This window comes from Hemitrygon akajei, chromosome 4 (assembly GCF_048418815.1).
Source record: "Hemitrygon akajei chromosome 4, sHemAka1.3, whole genome shotgun sequence".
NCBI lineage: Eukaryota > Metazoa > Chordata > Chondrichthyes > Myliobatiformes > Dasyatidae > Hemitrygon > Hemitrygon akajei.
In genome coordinates, this window is record NC_133127.1 from 167,039,704 (window position 1) to 167,051,977 (window position 12,274).

Below are 12,274 nucleotides of genomic sequence, written 5' to 3' on the forward strand. Positions count from 1 at the left end.
GTGAGGTGACACTTCACCTGTGAGTCGGCTGGTGTGGTATACTGCGTCCGGTGCTCCCGGTGTGGCCTTTTATATATTGGTGAGACCCGACGCAGACTGGGAGACCGTTTCGCTGAACACCTATGCTCTGTCCGCCAGAGAAAGCAGGATCTCCCAGTGGCCACACATTTTAACTCCACGTCCCATTCCCATTCTGATATGTCTATCCATGGCCTCCTCTACTGTCAAAATGAATTCAAACTCAGGTTGGAGGAACAACACCTTATATACCGGCTGGGTAGCCTCCAACCTGATGGCATGAACATTGACTTCTCTAACTTCCATTAATGCCCCTCCTCCCCTTCTTACCCCATCCCTGACATATTTAGTTGTTTGCCTGTTCTCCATCTCCCTCTGGTGCTTCCCCCTCCTTTCTTTCTCCCAAGGCCTCCCGTCCCATGATCCTTTCCCTTCTCCAGCTCTGTATCACTTTCGCCAATCACCTTTCCAGCTCTTAGCTTCATCCCACCCCCTCCAGTCTTCTCCTATCATTTCGTAATTCCCACTCCCCCTCCTACTTTCAAATCTCTTACTATCTTTCCTTTCAGTTAGTCCTGACGAAGGGTCTTGGCCCGAAACGTCGACAGTGCTTCTCCTTATAGATGCTGCCTGGCCTGCTATATTCTACCAGCATTTTGTGTGTGTTGTCTCTCACTAATTTTCTCTGTAACCCACTACTCACCTGCACTATCCACGTATTCTCAGGAAGAACAAGCAAACTCTTTGCAGACAATATTGAAGTCAGAATTGAACCCAGGTTGCTGCGACTGTGAGGTACCAGCTCTAGTACCTGTGCCAATGGTTTTGATAGTCCCTTGGCAGCTGGATCCCAGTCAGAGGCAGCTGGGCAGCGAAGAGACGTACTTCGAGCTGGCTTCAAAATCAAGGAAGCTTACGCACAGCAAGAGGTCTGCACCAAAAGCTCAGAAACATGATATCAGAAGCAAGTTAGTTTAAGGTTTCTTGCTCTGACATTCTCTGACACTCAATTAGTGTTCAAATAAATAAATTTGTGCAGAATATTTAATAACCAGACAAAGCCACAAAAAATTCTGGAGTGTCCACTTTCAGAATGATAAGAAACAACTCAACTTCCATTATGCATTCTTCTGGTTTTCAATAAATCATTTATTCACAGATTTGGCTTGTTTATGTATTGTAGTATGCACCACACATAGTCAGATGATGACTACTGTAAAGCAATGACATTTCACAGGAGTTAACTTTTACAATGTTCTACAAAATAGTCTGTGGGGAAGATTTTGGCCTTAGATGTTTCTTGCCTGATATCTCAGAGGTTTTACAATTGCAAAAGTTTATCCATGTGAAAGTTTTTCACTTTTAGGAATGTTTTACACAGTTGATACAAGTATTCTAACATAAATTTCATTACTTTCCTAAGAACTAAATATCAAACTGTGGAGCTTTACTTTAGTTTGTCATATCGTACAATACTGCTGTTCAGTGATACAATCCTAGTCACCTATCTCACCATTCTATGCTCTGTAAAGTACTGTCCAATCAAAGTTTCATTGTACTACATTTTAGAGTAATCAAGTTACTTACCATGGATGTAACAATTATTTTAACTGTTGCAACTTATTCTGGAACCCAAGATAAAAGTTGCTTTAGAAAATGCATTGGACACTGATTATATTGAAGAATTCAGGATTCATATACTGAGAAATATTCCTCTTTCACAGAGATTCAGAATCCTTTGAACAACAGTATAATTTTTGCACCATAACTTGTTTCTTTTCAAAAAAAAAATCAGAAACTGAAAACGTCAATGTTTTTCATGGTGCGAGGAAAATCCAGCACCTAAATAGTTAAGAATACAGACAATGGCTGAATTGCAAAGCAGCTGCATTCACCTACACCTTCACATGCCTTGTGCTTTTCCATTAAACCATGCTAGAATCAATACTGTTCATATATCAGTGCAACATCGTCCTAGCTAATTAACTAAACATTCATTATTTCTTCAGAAATGATTTATAAAATTGCACTAAGCAATTAGAGCTTGGTAATGGGAACAGGGTTTATTAAAAGGGAGAATTTGGTGAACGAACAGTCTCAGACGAGCTTGGTGAGTAATCTTCAGATTCAGAGTTGTGTTCTGGTGCATTAGTTTGTACCACATAGCTTCTCCTCACATCCTGGTTGCATCTTCTTCGGAAAACCTGCCTCTCCTTATCAAGAGCGGTGGTCTGTCAGGGTCATAAAATAGTAAATGAGAAAAAAAAATCAGGTTTGAGACATACGTAGGAACATTACCTATATTGTAATCATGATCAAAGGAAATAAGACTTTATATATATTTATTATACACTTTACAAATGGATATCTTGAAATAGATAATTGCATTTCAAACGGTGTCTTTGAAGCATTCTAGCACTGGCAATTGTCACTTTTCATAAAATACTATTTTCTCTAAGTTGATGCTTGTAAATGCACTCTTTGATGTTAATTTTCCAATATGCAAAAACCTATTCTATTCTGAATTGTGCAAGTAAATTTAGTCCAATCTCATTAATGTTGTTTTTTACAGGAACTGAAAATAATGTGAAGTCTTAGATAATGCATTCACTGTGAGTGTACAGTATGCCTAAAATGCAGGAATACTGGGGCCTTTGTTAGAGCAAGGTCAGAGCTGCCATAAAACTGTTAATATGTCCTCTTTGAAGAAAGGGAGTAACACTCTCATTATACTTACTGGCTGCCCAGGACACTACTGCCCTATGTACGTACGTATGTATACACACACACACACACACACACACACACACACACACACACACACACACACACACACACACACACACACACACACACACACACACACACACACACACACACACACACACACACACACACACACACACACACACACACACACACACACTCTTTCTACTTCTACAAGTTGGAGTGTACATTTCAGTCCAGAACCAATTTGGATTGGTTATTATTTGTCTTTAAAGTTCAACATAATTCTAGCTTCTTTGTAAAACTGTAATTGTGCCTATTGGCTTGCAGATGTTGCATACTATACTGTGATTCTAAAAGCTGTGAAATCCATCCAATAAAAGTTTAATTTAATGTATTTAATCACCATAAACCAACGACCTTGATTATATAAAATAGTAGACCCTTTATGTAATGTAGGCAAGCCCTCTGGTTTTATCTTACCACAGGAAAGATAGATGGAATAATGGAATGCTATTCTAAAACAAGAGTAAATTTATCCTTCTCCCATCTAATGTAAATAGAATCCTGTAAAATTGTTTATCAAAAATTTATGGCACTGCTACTGAATATTATGTATTCACATTAAATAGAAATCCAAGGATGAACACTAGAAATTTACACATCAAAGTAAGCACCATCGTTAACTACTAAAACTATATCCATTTTCCCATTATTGATACACTTATTCATTTGGGGTCAGCCAACTGTTTTGATTTCATCCGATTTCACTAACAAGACTTTGGAAAAAGAATAAGAAAACCTTTCCAATAGTTGAAAGAGCAAAATACAAAATTATTTTAGAATGTCATTTTGATTATCTGGCAGCAATTACCTTGAGAGGGAGGTGAGCCAATGAAATATTAAAAGTATAAAAACATTATCAGGAACTTTAAAAAAAATCAAAGTAACAATTATTTCCTATACTTTTCCCTGAATGCAAGTCAGTGACACTTAGAACTTAAACTGTAGCCTGATTGGTTTAGCTGTCACATTCTTTAATAAAGGAATAATGCTTTAAATTCTTTTCCTACATTTTTGTTTTTAAGCTTCAACATAATTCTAGCTTTCTCTGTAAAATTGTAATCGTGCCTATTGGCTTGCAGATGTTGTATACTATACTGTTGTTGGATTGCAGCTTGTGTTTAAAATTTTGAAATGAAAACAAAAAATAAAAATTTAAAAATGAAACCAGTTCTATTAACAATGCGCATTCACTTCATTGCTTGATGGGAATAATTAAAGGTATTTTTGCATTTGGAATATTGCTGTAAATCATGATGCACTGAGGCACTTTATGCTGTTCCTATGAGCACTTTAGTTAATATTGCATCACATTATGATGTAACATTAATGGTTACAACTTAAAATATAATTCGATATCTTGTTAAAAATAAGTGTGCCTTTTAAACAATCCTGAGACATACAGAGGAAGATTTGCTGAAAATTATGCTGACATCTGCCGTATTTACCATTGTACAAAGTTCAGAACGAAACAAACAAAAACAAAACTGGGGAATTACGTACTTGCTTTCAAGGTAGTTAGGTTGCTGTTATACCACACCTACCTGACTGCCTGACACATGTATAGATTTTGCAATTTTCTTGCCAGCAGTCTGGTTATATTGTAAACCACACTGAACTAGGAGATCAAGAGACTTCACATACTCCGAGTGTAGGAATTACTTAATTCAAAGTTACATGAGAAAGATTTTTACAATAATGAAACAATTATCTTTTTCTGAAAAATGTCAGCAGTTCTGACAACCTTCTTCCAAGACTGTCAGGAAGCTTTGAATACTTGTGCAAGGCAAGAGTTCAAACCTTTCTGACAGTTGTTTACCGGGATTTCCAGACTGGGCTTTGCTGTTAGACACTTTCTGAAGTCATGTGCTGGAGCAACAACCCAGCAAATCCCCAGCAGATATGCTGATTAATCTGTCCAGTTAACCTACACCAAGCTGATTTATTACTTTTTAAAGGAGTTCTAAAAATATGCACAAGTAACAGAAATAATGAAGTCTGAAAAGTCGGAAGACTTGGCAAAGACTAGCATTTCAAAATATAATCCTTCTAATGCAACTTGCTTACATGACTGTTGATAGCAGACTGACATCTAGAAAAGTAACATCTAGCAAAGACATCACCATCTGGGACATCCCTTCTTCTCATCGCCAGGGATGAAATACAGAAGACCCACTCACAACATTTTAGGAACAGCTTCTTCCCCTCCGCCATCAGATTTCTGAACGGTCCACGGACATTACCTCCCTATTCCTTTTTTGCACTATTATCATATTTATTGTAAATTACTGTCATTTTTATGTCTTGCTCTGTACTGCTGCCACAAAACAACAAACTTCACAAAATGTATCAGTGATAATAAACCTGATTCTGGTCCTATTTCTAATCAATTGTAAGTAAAATCCAGAGTTTCAGAACCTACTGCCCAGAGTTTTAAACAACTTGCTATTTATGGAAAAAGAGAAGTCTTCTGAGCACAACTTAAGTGAAAAAAGGATAAGTAAAAGATAGTTGCCTTTTAGTCTGTATCCAGAATGAACAAGACTAGTGGACTGTACAAGATTAGCAAATAAGATTAGCAACCTGGAAATCTATTTATAATTTTGAATTGGTGATCAAACTTTCCCAGACACCATACAAGCAGATGTCACAATACTGCCATTTTCATACGTTTCTTGCTGATATGCATATATAACGCTTAGAACTTTTAAAACAATGTAGATAACAGAGTTGAATGTTACGTTGTGTTTTGCCAGAGAAAAGCTTTCTGCTTAGCAGCTTAGTAATTCAAAGAGCGAGTTCAGTAACTGAGATCATTAACTGTGTTATTGCTGATCCACTAATGTTTCTGAATGATTCCCGCTGGGACAGCTACCTTTAAATTGTTCAATACTCTCTCTTTGGCTTTTTTTTAAAGGCGAGCTCTTTACACTTATTCCAAAATACTAGCAAAGTCACTGCAACCAAATGTTTTAGTAACAACAAATTGTGTACAGTCCCTCTATTTTGCTTTTGAAAACAGGTTAGTGAATAGTGTATGAATTTTGGGAAAAATTTTTGTTCAGGTAACGAAGAACTGGAGGTACGTAAGAATTTTACAACACAAAGTAGAAATTCCATCTGTAACATCCTTTTTCAATCATAGCTCAAGCTTGTATCGCCACAGAGTATTGGTTTTCATGTTAGTATACCATTCAACAGCAACAAAGAAATGCACTGGACATGCACAGTGTAAAAGGTAAATGGTTATGGCATTTCCCATCATTCTCAACTCTTGTACTTAGGGTTGATATCTTTCTAAAAATCCCTTTGAAGTTTTTCTGGAGTGAGTTTTGGGAAATGGAATGCTTTCTCTTCTGGGGAACCAGTACCATTATTGAGTGTTATCTGTTTCTCTTCACTCTGAGAAAATGGTAAAGACAACTTGAGAATGCTCAACGATGACAATGGTTGCCAAACGAGAGTGATTTTCAGACTCTGCAAATTCCTTCTTACTATATTAGTGACATTCTTCCTTTCCCATTCCAGCTATCACATGATATATCTAAGTAAGATTGCCAATTTAGTCCTAAATTGAGGGCAATTAAGACCTGCATGAACTGGAAATTGGGATGCAATGGTTTGTACTCATTTCATGTGAATCTTTCATCTAAGTGAGATAAGAGACTCATATTTCTTCAGAATGGGCTGCAACCACATCCAGGATAAATTGCCTGCTCTTATTCCCTCAGACGCAATACTGTAACCTTATAGTGACCATGGGGAATTGACCAATGTTCTTTATTTTTGAAATTTAACAGAGGAGTATGTAATAAGTTCTGGTACTTCTGAAGTGAATTATTGACATCTGTAACTTTATATCCATCCTGGGGGTGAAACAAACTTAAAACTTTGTTGTTACATAACCTTCATAAAATAATCTGAGTGAGGAGCTGCCTCCTCCAACCACGTCTCTGATATATAGTTCCATGTAATCATTGATTTTGTCAATGCATATGTTGTAATCTTAAGCCTGAGTATGTAGAAGGAACCAATAAAAAATTGTAAGAGAGAAAAATGGGGAAATATGATGAGGGACAAACTACAGACTGAGCTGGAGACATACAAAAGCAATTGTTTCTTAATGGAATGAATTTCTGTAACTCTAGGATTACTTTTTCCTTTTATCTTGAATCATATTAGGAAGACTCCTGGGACTCTTGTCTATTTTCTCAATGAACTCATACGTTCAATCAACTAAACCATTGCTTTCTGTGTGAACTACAGCAGTGATTCTTGCATGAAGAATAGGCGTGTTTTTCTGAACTACTGCTCTGTATGTATTTTTATACTATAAAATTAAGAATATGGAGGCTGAATACAGTTACGTTCATGTTCTTGTTTGGATATCAACAATTGAATGAAACACAGATAAATATTAGAACTGTTGTGATAATCACACACTAGTTTCTCACAAAAACAGTGAGTTCCAAAATTTGCACTATTGAAGATAGCAGTTTAGAAATGTTCCAGAATTTGCTGAAAGCTATTGGTAGGGCAACTTTTTATTAGGTGGTCAAACTTTATGAAAAATCATTAACACAATAGTTTTTAGGTAGCTATATGAAACCAATTACCACCAAATACGAGCCCAGCTCAGTCTACAAATAAAATGCTAAGCAGAGGCAGAAGATGAGGCTCTATGACTTCATAACTATGATTCTAATTATTAAAGGACAGTCTTTAGTCAATGTATTTGGCTTAAATAGTGAGTACTGTTATGAAGAAATGTTCTGGAGCAGGTACCAAACTTGATGTGTAAGAAAAATCAACCTTTCTAGAATATAAATGTAGGATAGAGAACTGTGCCAAAGATCATTTCTGTGCATGCTGCCTGAGGTATTGCACCAGAAGTGGTAACTGTAGATAACTCTCCACCAGGGGAGCAAAGCACCACAAGCTGCAATGTATTCTGGGTAAGGGTGAGGGCTTGCTGAGCCCACACCTCAAGGCCAATAATATGATGGAGCCCTAGTACAGTTGTTACTTGTACAGACAGAGTCCTAGAATGTTTGCCAAATTTTTAAAAAAGAGTTGACAAAATCAATGTTTGAGCTGTTGAAGCAACCTGTAATTGGAGAAGTTCCATTTTCAATGTTGTTTGCTGCACTCATTCACCTTTTATACTACACCAATGTCCAAGTAGACGATAACACCGTACTATAAAAAATCTACGAGTCCTCTTTGGGCAAATCTTTCTATAAGATTAGGACTGAGCAGTTTGAATAGTAAATCTCAAGCACTTTCAAGTAGAAAATGGTTAAAATGATCATGTGAGTGGCCTGCATGTATACCGAATAACCCAACTGGAGCCAGTTAGTATTAAGTTAACGACAGACATGGGACATGCTAGTATGGAACAATTCCTCTTCTGACAGACAGTATGGCAGAGTTTACACCACACCATCGCTTATATTTGCACTCAGGAAGAGATTGAAAAATGCAAAGGGTGGGGAGGAGGGGGGTGATTGTGTGAGTGCAATCAATAGGAAGTGTAGAGTTGGATGGGCCACTCTTCAATGTGTAATTTCTTCCTACAAGCCTATTTGCATGACCTAGTCAAGACCAGGTGTGTGCCTGTACAGAGGATACTTCTTTTCCTGGAAATAACTAGATTTTAGAAGGGCTCCTTTAGCATAGCACATGGCTTATTTTCAAATACAACGGACAACTGTGTTAGCCTGGAACATCAAAGCAATGTTTGTCCAGATGTGGGATCCCAAAGGCTTGTTAGTTGATAGGTTAATTGGCCCTAGTGTAGATGAATGGAAAGAAAAGCAGGAGTTGTGTTGTGGAGCTGATGCACATGTGAAAGACACTACAAGGAACAAATTGGGGGAATGGGATGGTAAGAATAGCTGACCTGACCACAATGGGCTGCATAACCTCCTCTTACATGGAAATAAAATATGTGAAATAACTCTTCGATGTCTGGAGTCACGTCGTGCATAAAGGAAAATATTTGTAGTTGATGAAGGTCAATTATCCCAATCCCACTACATTACTGTAGAGTTCCTCAAGGCAGTGTTTTAACCTCAGCTACCTTAGTCAATGATTGTACAATGTTCAATTGCAGCTTGTCAGAAAGTGGAGTTCAAACCTTCATCTAGCATTTAGGGATAGGCTATTAAGTAGAAAAAAGTGTCAGAGTTAATAGACAAAAGCTTTCTCCATCAATGGAGCATCAAACTACCTTGATATTCAAATACATGGCCAAGTCCCTCACTGTTAACTTCTCTGAAACTCAACTGGACCAACAATGTAAATACAAGAGCAGGTCAGAGAAGAGTATACCGTAGCAAGTTGCTAACATTCTAAAGACCATCCACTAACTGAAAAGTTCAAGTCAGGAGTGTGATTGAACTCTCTTCGCCTACTTGATTAGGTGAAGCTCCCAATAATGTCAGATCAATTCCATCCAGGACAAAAACAGGCCTCTGCACACTGTGGCCACAGTCCCTCCTATCTCAAAAAAGCCCTGCAATGACTTACTTGTTTCAATGCATCTCAATCTTCTAAACTCTTTAACAAAAGCATAGAAAGCCAGGATACAAAAAAAAGGATATATTCTGTTACACCAGACAAAAATAATTTAGGTTAATCTCACTTCCCAGCTGTTACTTGATCACCTTGTACGTTATACCCCTCAGGTAGCTCTTGGAAACCTAAATATCCATTATTGGTTCCTGCTCATCTACTCTGATACAGTCATTTAAAACTCTTAACAGATTCCAAGATCTGTGCAAACTCTAAAAATATTTTGTTGCTCTACTCCTCCCATGAATGTGAACAACCAATCTTTTCACACATCGTATTCTTGTTCACTGCCTATATTTCTCTGAACTCTCATTGTGATATAACTTGAACTGTCACTCCACTAGAGAGAAGCATATGTCTATCTCAGTAATCTGTGCATCCTCCCTCATTGGTCAGACCTACCATGATGCACGAATATTGTATTTAAACAAGCCATTGGGGAAGCTGATGCTTAATATTCAAGGAGTGATGCTTCTGCATTGCACTTCTGGCTTTCAAGAAGACTGTAAGACCATAAGTCACAGGAGCAGAATTAGGCCATCTGGCCCATCGAGTCTGCTCCACCATTCAATCATAGCTGATCCTTTTTATAATCTCCTCCTCAACCCCAGTTCCCGGCCTTCTCCCTGTAACCTTTGGTGCCATGTCCAATCAAGAACCTATCAATCTCTGCCTTAAATACACCCAACAGCCTGACCTCCACAGCTGCATGTGACAACAAATTGCTAAAATGGCTAAAGAAATTTCTCTGCATCTCTGTTTTGAAAGGGTGCCCCTCTATCCTGAGGCTATCCCCTCTTGTCCTAGACTCTCCCATCATGAGAAACATCCTGTCAACATCTACTCTGTCTAGGCCTTTCGACATTCCAAAGGTTTCAGTGAGATCCCCCCTCATCCTTCTGAATTCCAGCGAGTACAGACCCAGAGCCATCAAACGCTCCTCCGATGATAACCCTTTTACATAAGAACTGCTGCCTGTAATAGTTTTCAAAATAACTGCATTATTTTGGTTTAATTTCCTATCTTGAAATAATAAATCTGTCATTTGCCTCAATTAAGTTATATTTCAAACATTACAAACTGATCACTTTTATTCATCCCTTTTGTTTATGGGGTTTAGATTCATGGGCAGTGCTTTAGTTGTATCCTAAAAACAAAACAGCAGAAACACAAGGGAAAAATGAACCATGCCAAGCACACATAAGATTAATACTTTCTCCTTGTTCCCAGCTCAGAGATGTTGGTGAACAATTGTGATATCAAAATTTCAGTTTCAAGCAGAAATGAAATGGATACCAAAGCAAATTTGTGATGCAAGGAATTTGTGAAAGTGACACAGAATGCTGAAAGAAAACTGAAAAGAAATTTGTTGCAGAACAAATAATTATGAAAGGAGATTGAAAGATTCCCTCTTGCTTAAGGTAAAAGCTTCATTTGTTACTAACACTGTCTGAAAGTGAAGAATTGAAGCATTTTAATCTGCAAAACTCAATGGCAGCTATTGATATTAGCTGTTGATGTTAAGGTTAAAATATTGTAAAATATGTTTTATTTGAACAGTTGTTAACAAGCCGGCACAGCCAGAAGCTGAGGCATTTATGAAAGATGAGCAAATAAATGAATTTTAGATGTAAAATGACATAATAATCATTTACATTCATAAAGCTGGCTCACTGGGGTTCATTCAGAAAGAGCCAACACTATGCTTGTCAAAGAACTGAAATGGGACAGTAATCTGTCACCTAATTAATTGATAAGGAAATTAATCAACCATTTACACTCATATTGGCTTTGCTATTTTCACTCTGTACCCTTAAAACAAATGCATATACAAAAACACAAGGAAATTAGGGCAGGACTGGATGACTCAGCACCTCAAATCTGTTCCATCATTCAATATGATCACAGCTGATCAACACTGGCCTAAATTTGTCATTTACACTGGTTCCCCAATACTCTCATTACCCTGATTTTTCAAAACATATCCTCCTTCACCTTAAATACTTTAATGATCTAATCTGCACACCCTCAGGGTAGAGAATTCCAGAGATTCACCATTGTCTGCAAAAAGAAATTTCTACACATCTTTTTGAATTACCAACCCCATATCTTGTAGCAATGCTCCTTGTTTTTTTTTTAGTGGGAACATCTGAACATTTATCTTGTCAGGTACCCTCAGGATCTTTCATGTCTCCATAAAATCACAGCTCATTCTTCTGAACTCCAAAGCAGGCTCAAACTGTCTAGCCTCTTGATAGGACAGCACCTTGATTATTCGGATGAATAAATGTTATTGCATTGTTTTTCCTGTTACGTCACTGAAAACCCCACTGAAATAGTGAATGGTGTATGTGGTATTATGCTACAAGAACAAAACTTCTTAAATTTAATTTTCAAGACGAATCGTCTTTACCTTGGAAAGCGATGGCTATTGGACTGCAGGAGATAGAACCTGCGTGTGAGTAATTCCTCACATCTTTTAGAGTGTAATGGAAGTTATATACTGGTGTATTGTGAGGAACTTCACTACAAAATGGGAACTGAAGTTGTAGGACTGGCCGCAACCAGCCATACTGTAAGCATTCATCTGTGTTTGGGCATTCAAACTAAATTAAGTCTGGACTTACATGCACATGCTTCGAGTCTGGGGTTTACTGAAATATTGGGATGCAGGACCTGTTACCCAACTCTTCAGCTGCATTCCCCATAGATTCCAGTGGCAGACCATCATTATTCTAGGAAAACGCCAGCTGGATCCTCTGTCACTCAACCTTAGTCAGCCTAATTGTTTGTATTAGTGAACTAGACTTAAGAGGCGTTTAGCCAGACACATGAACAGCAGGGTACGGAGGCATATGGGCTAGGTGCAGGCAGATGTGCAGTTTAAATT

The 12,274-nt window shown here is 37.7% G+C and overlaps 1 protein-coding gene across 5 annotated transcripts in view; it reads right to left on the reverse strand.

The window, feature by feature from the left end:
• Positions 1-1,044: 1,044 nt before the first annotated feature.
• Positions 1,045-12,274, reverse strand: part of dclk1a (doublecortin-like kinase 1a) — a 281,096-nt gene continuing 269,866 nt past the window's right edge. For 4 of the 5 annotated variants that reach the window (XM_073043890.1, XM_073043891.1, XM_073043894.1 and 1 more), the window contains one exon: positions 1,045-2,249. In XM_073043890.1, the coding sequence (XP_072899991.1) occupies positions 2,085-2,249 (165 nt within the window). In that variant the 3' untranslated portion in view covers positions 1,045-2,084. Of the gene's footprint in view, positions 2,260-12,274 lie in introns of all 5 variants that reach the window. The other variant, XM_073043893.1, reaches the window with a different exon arrangement.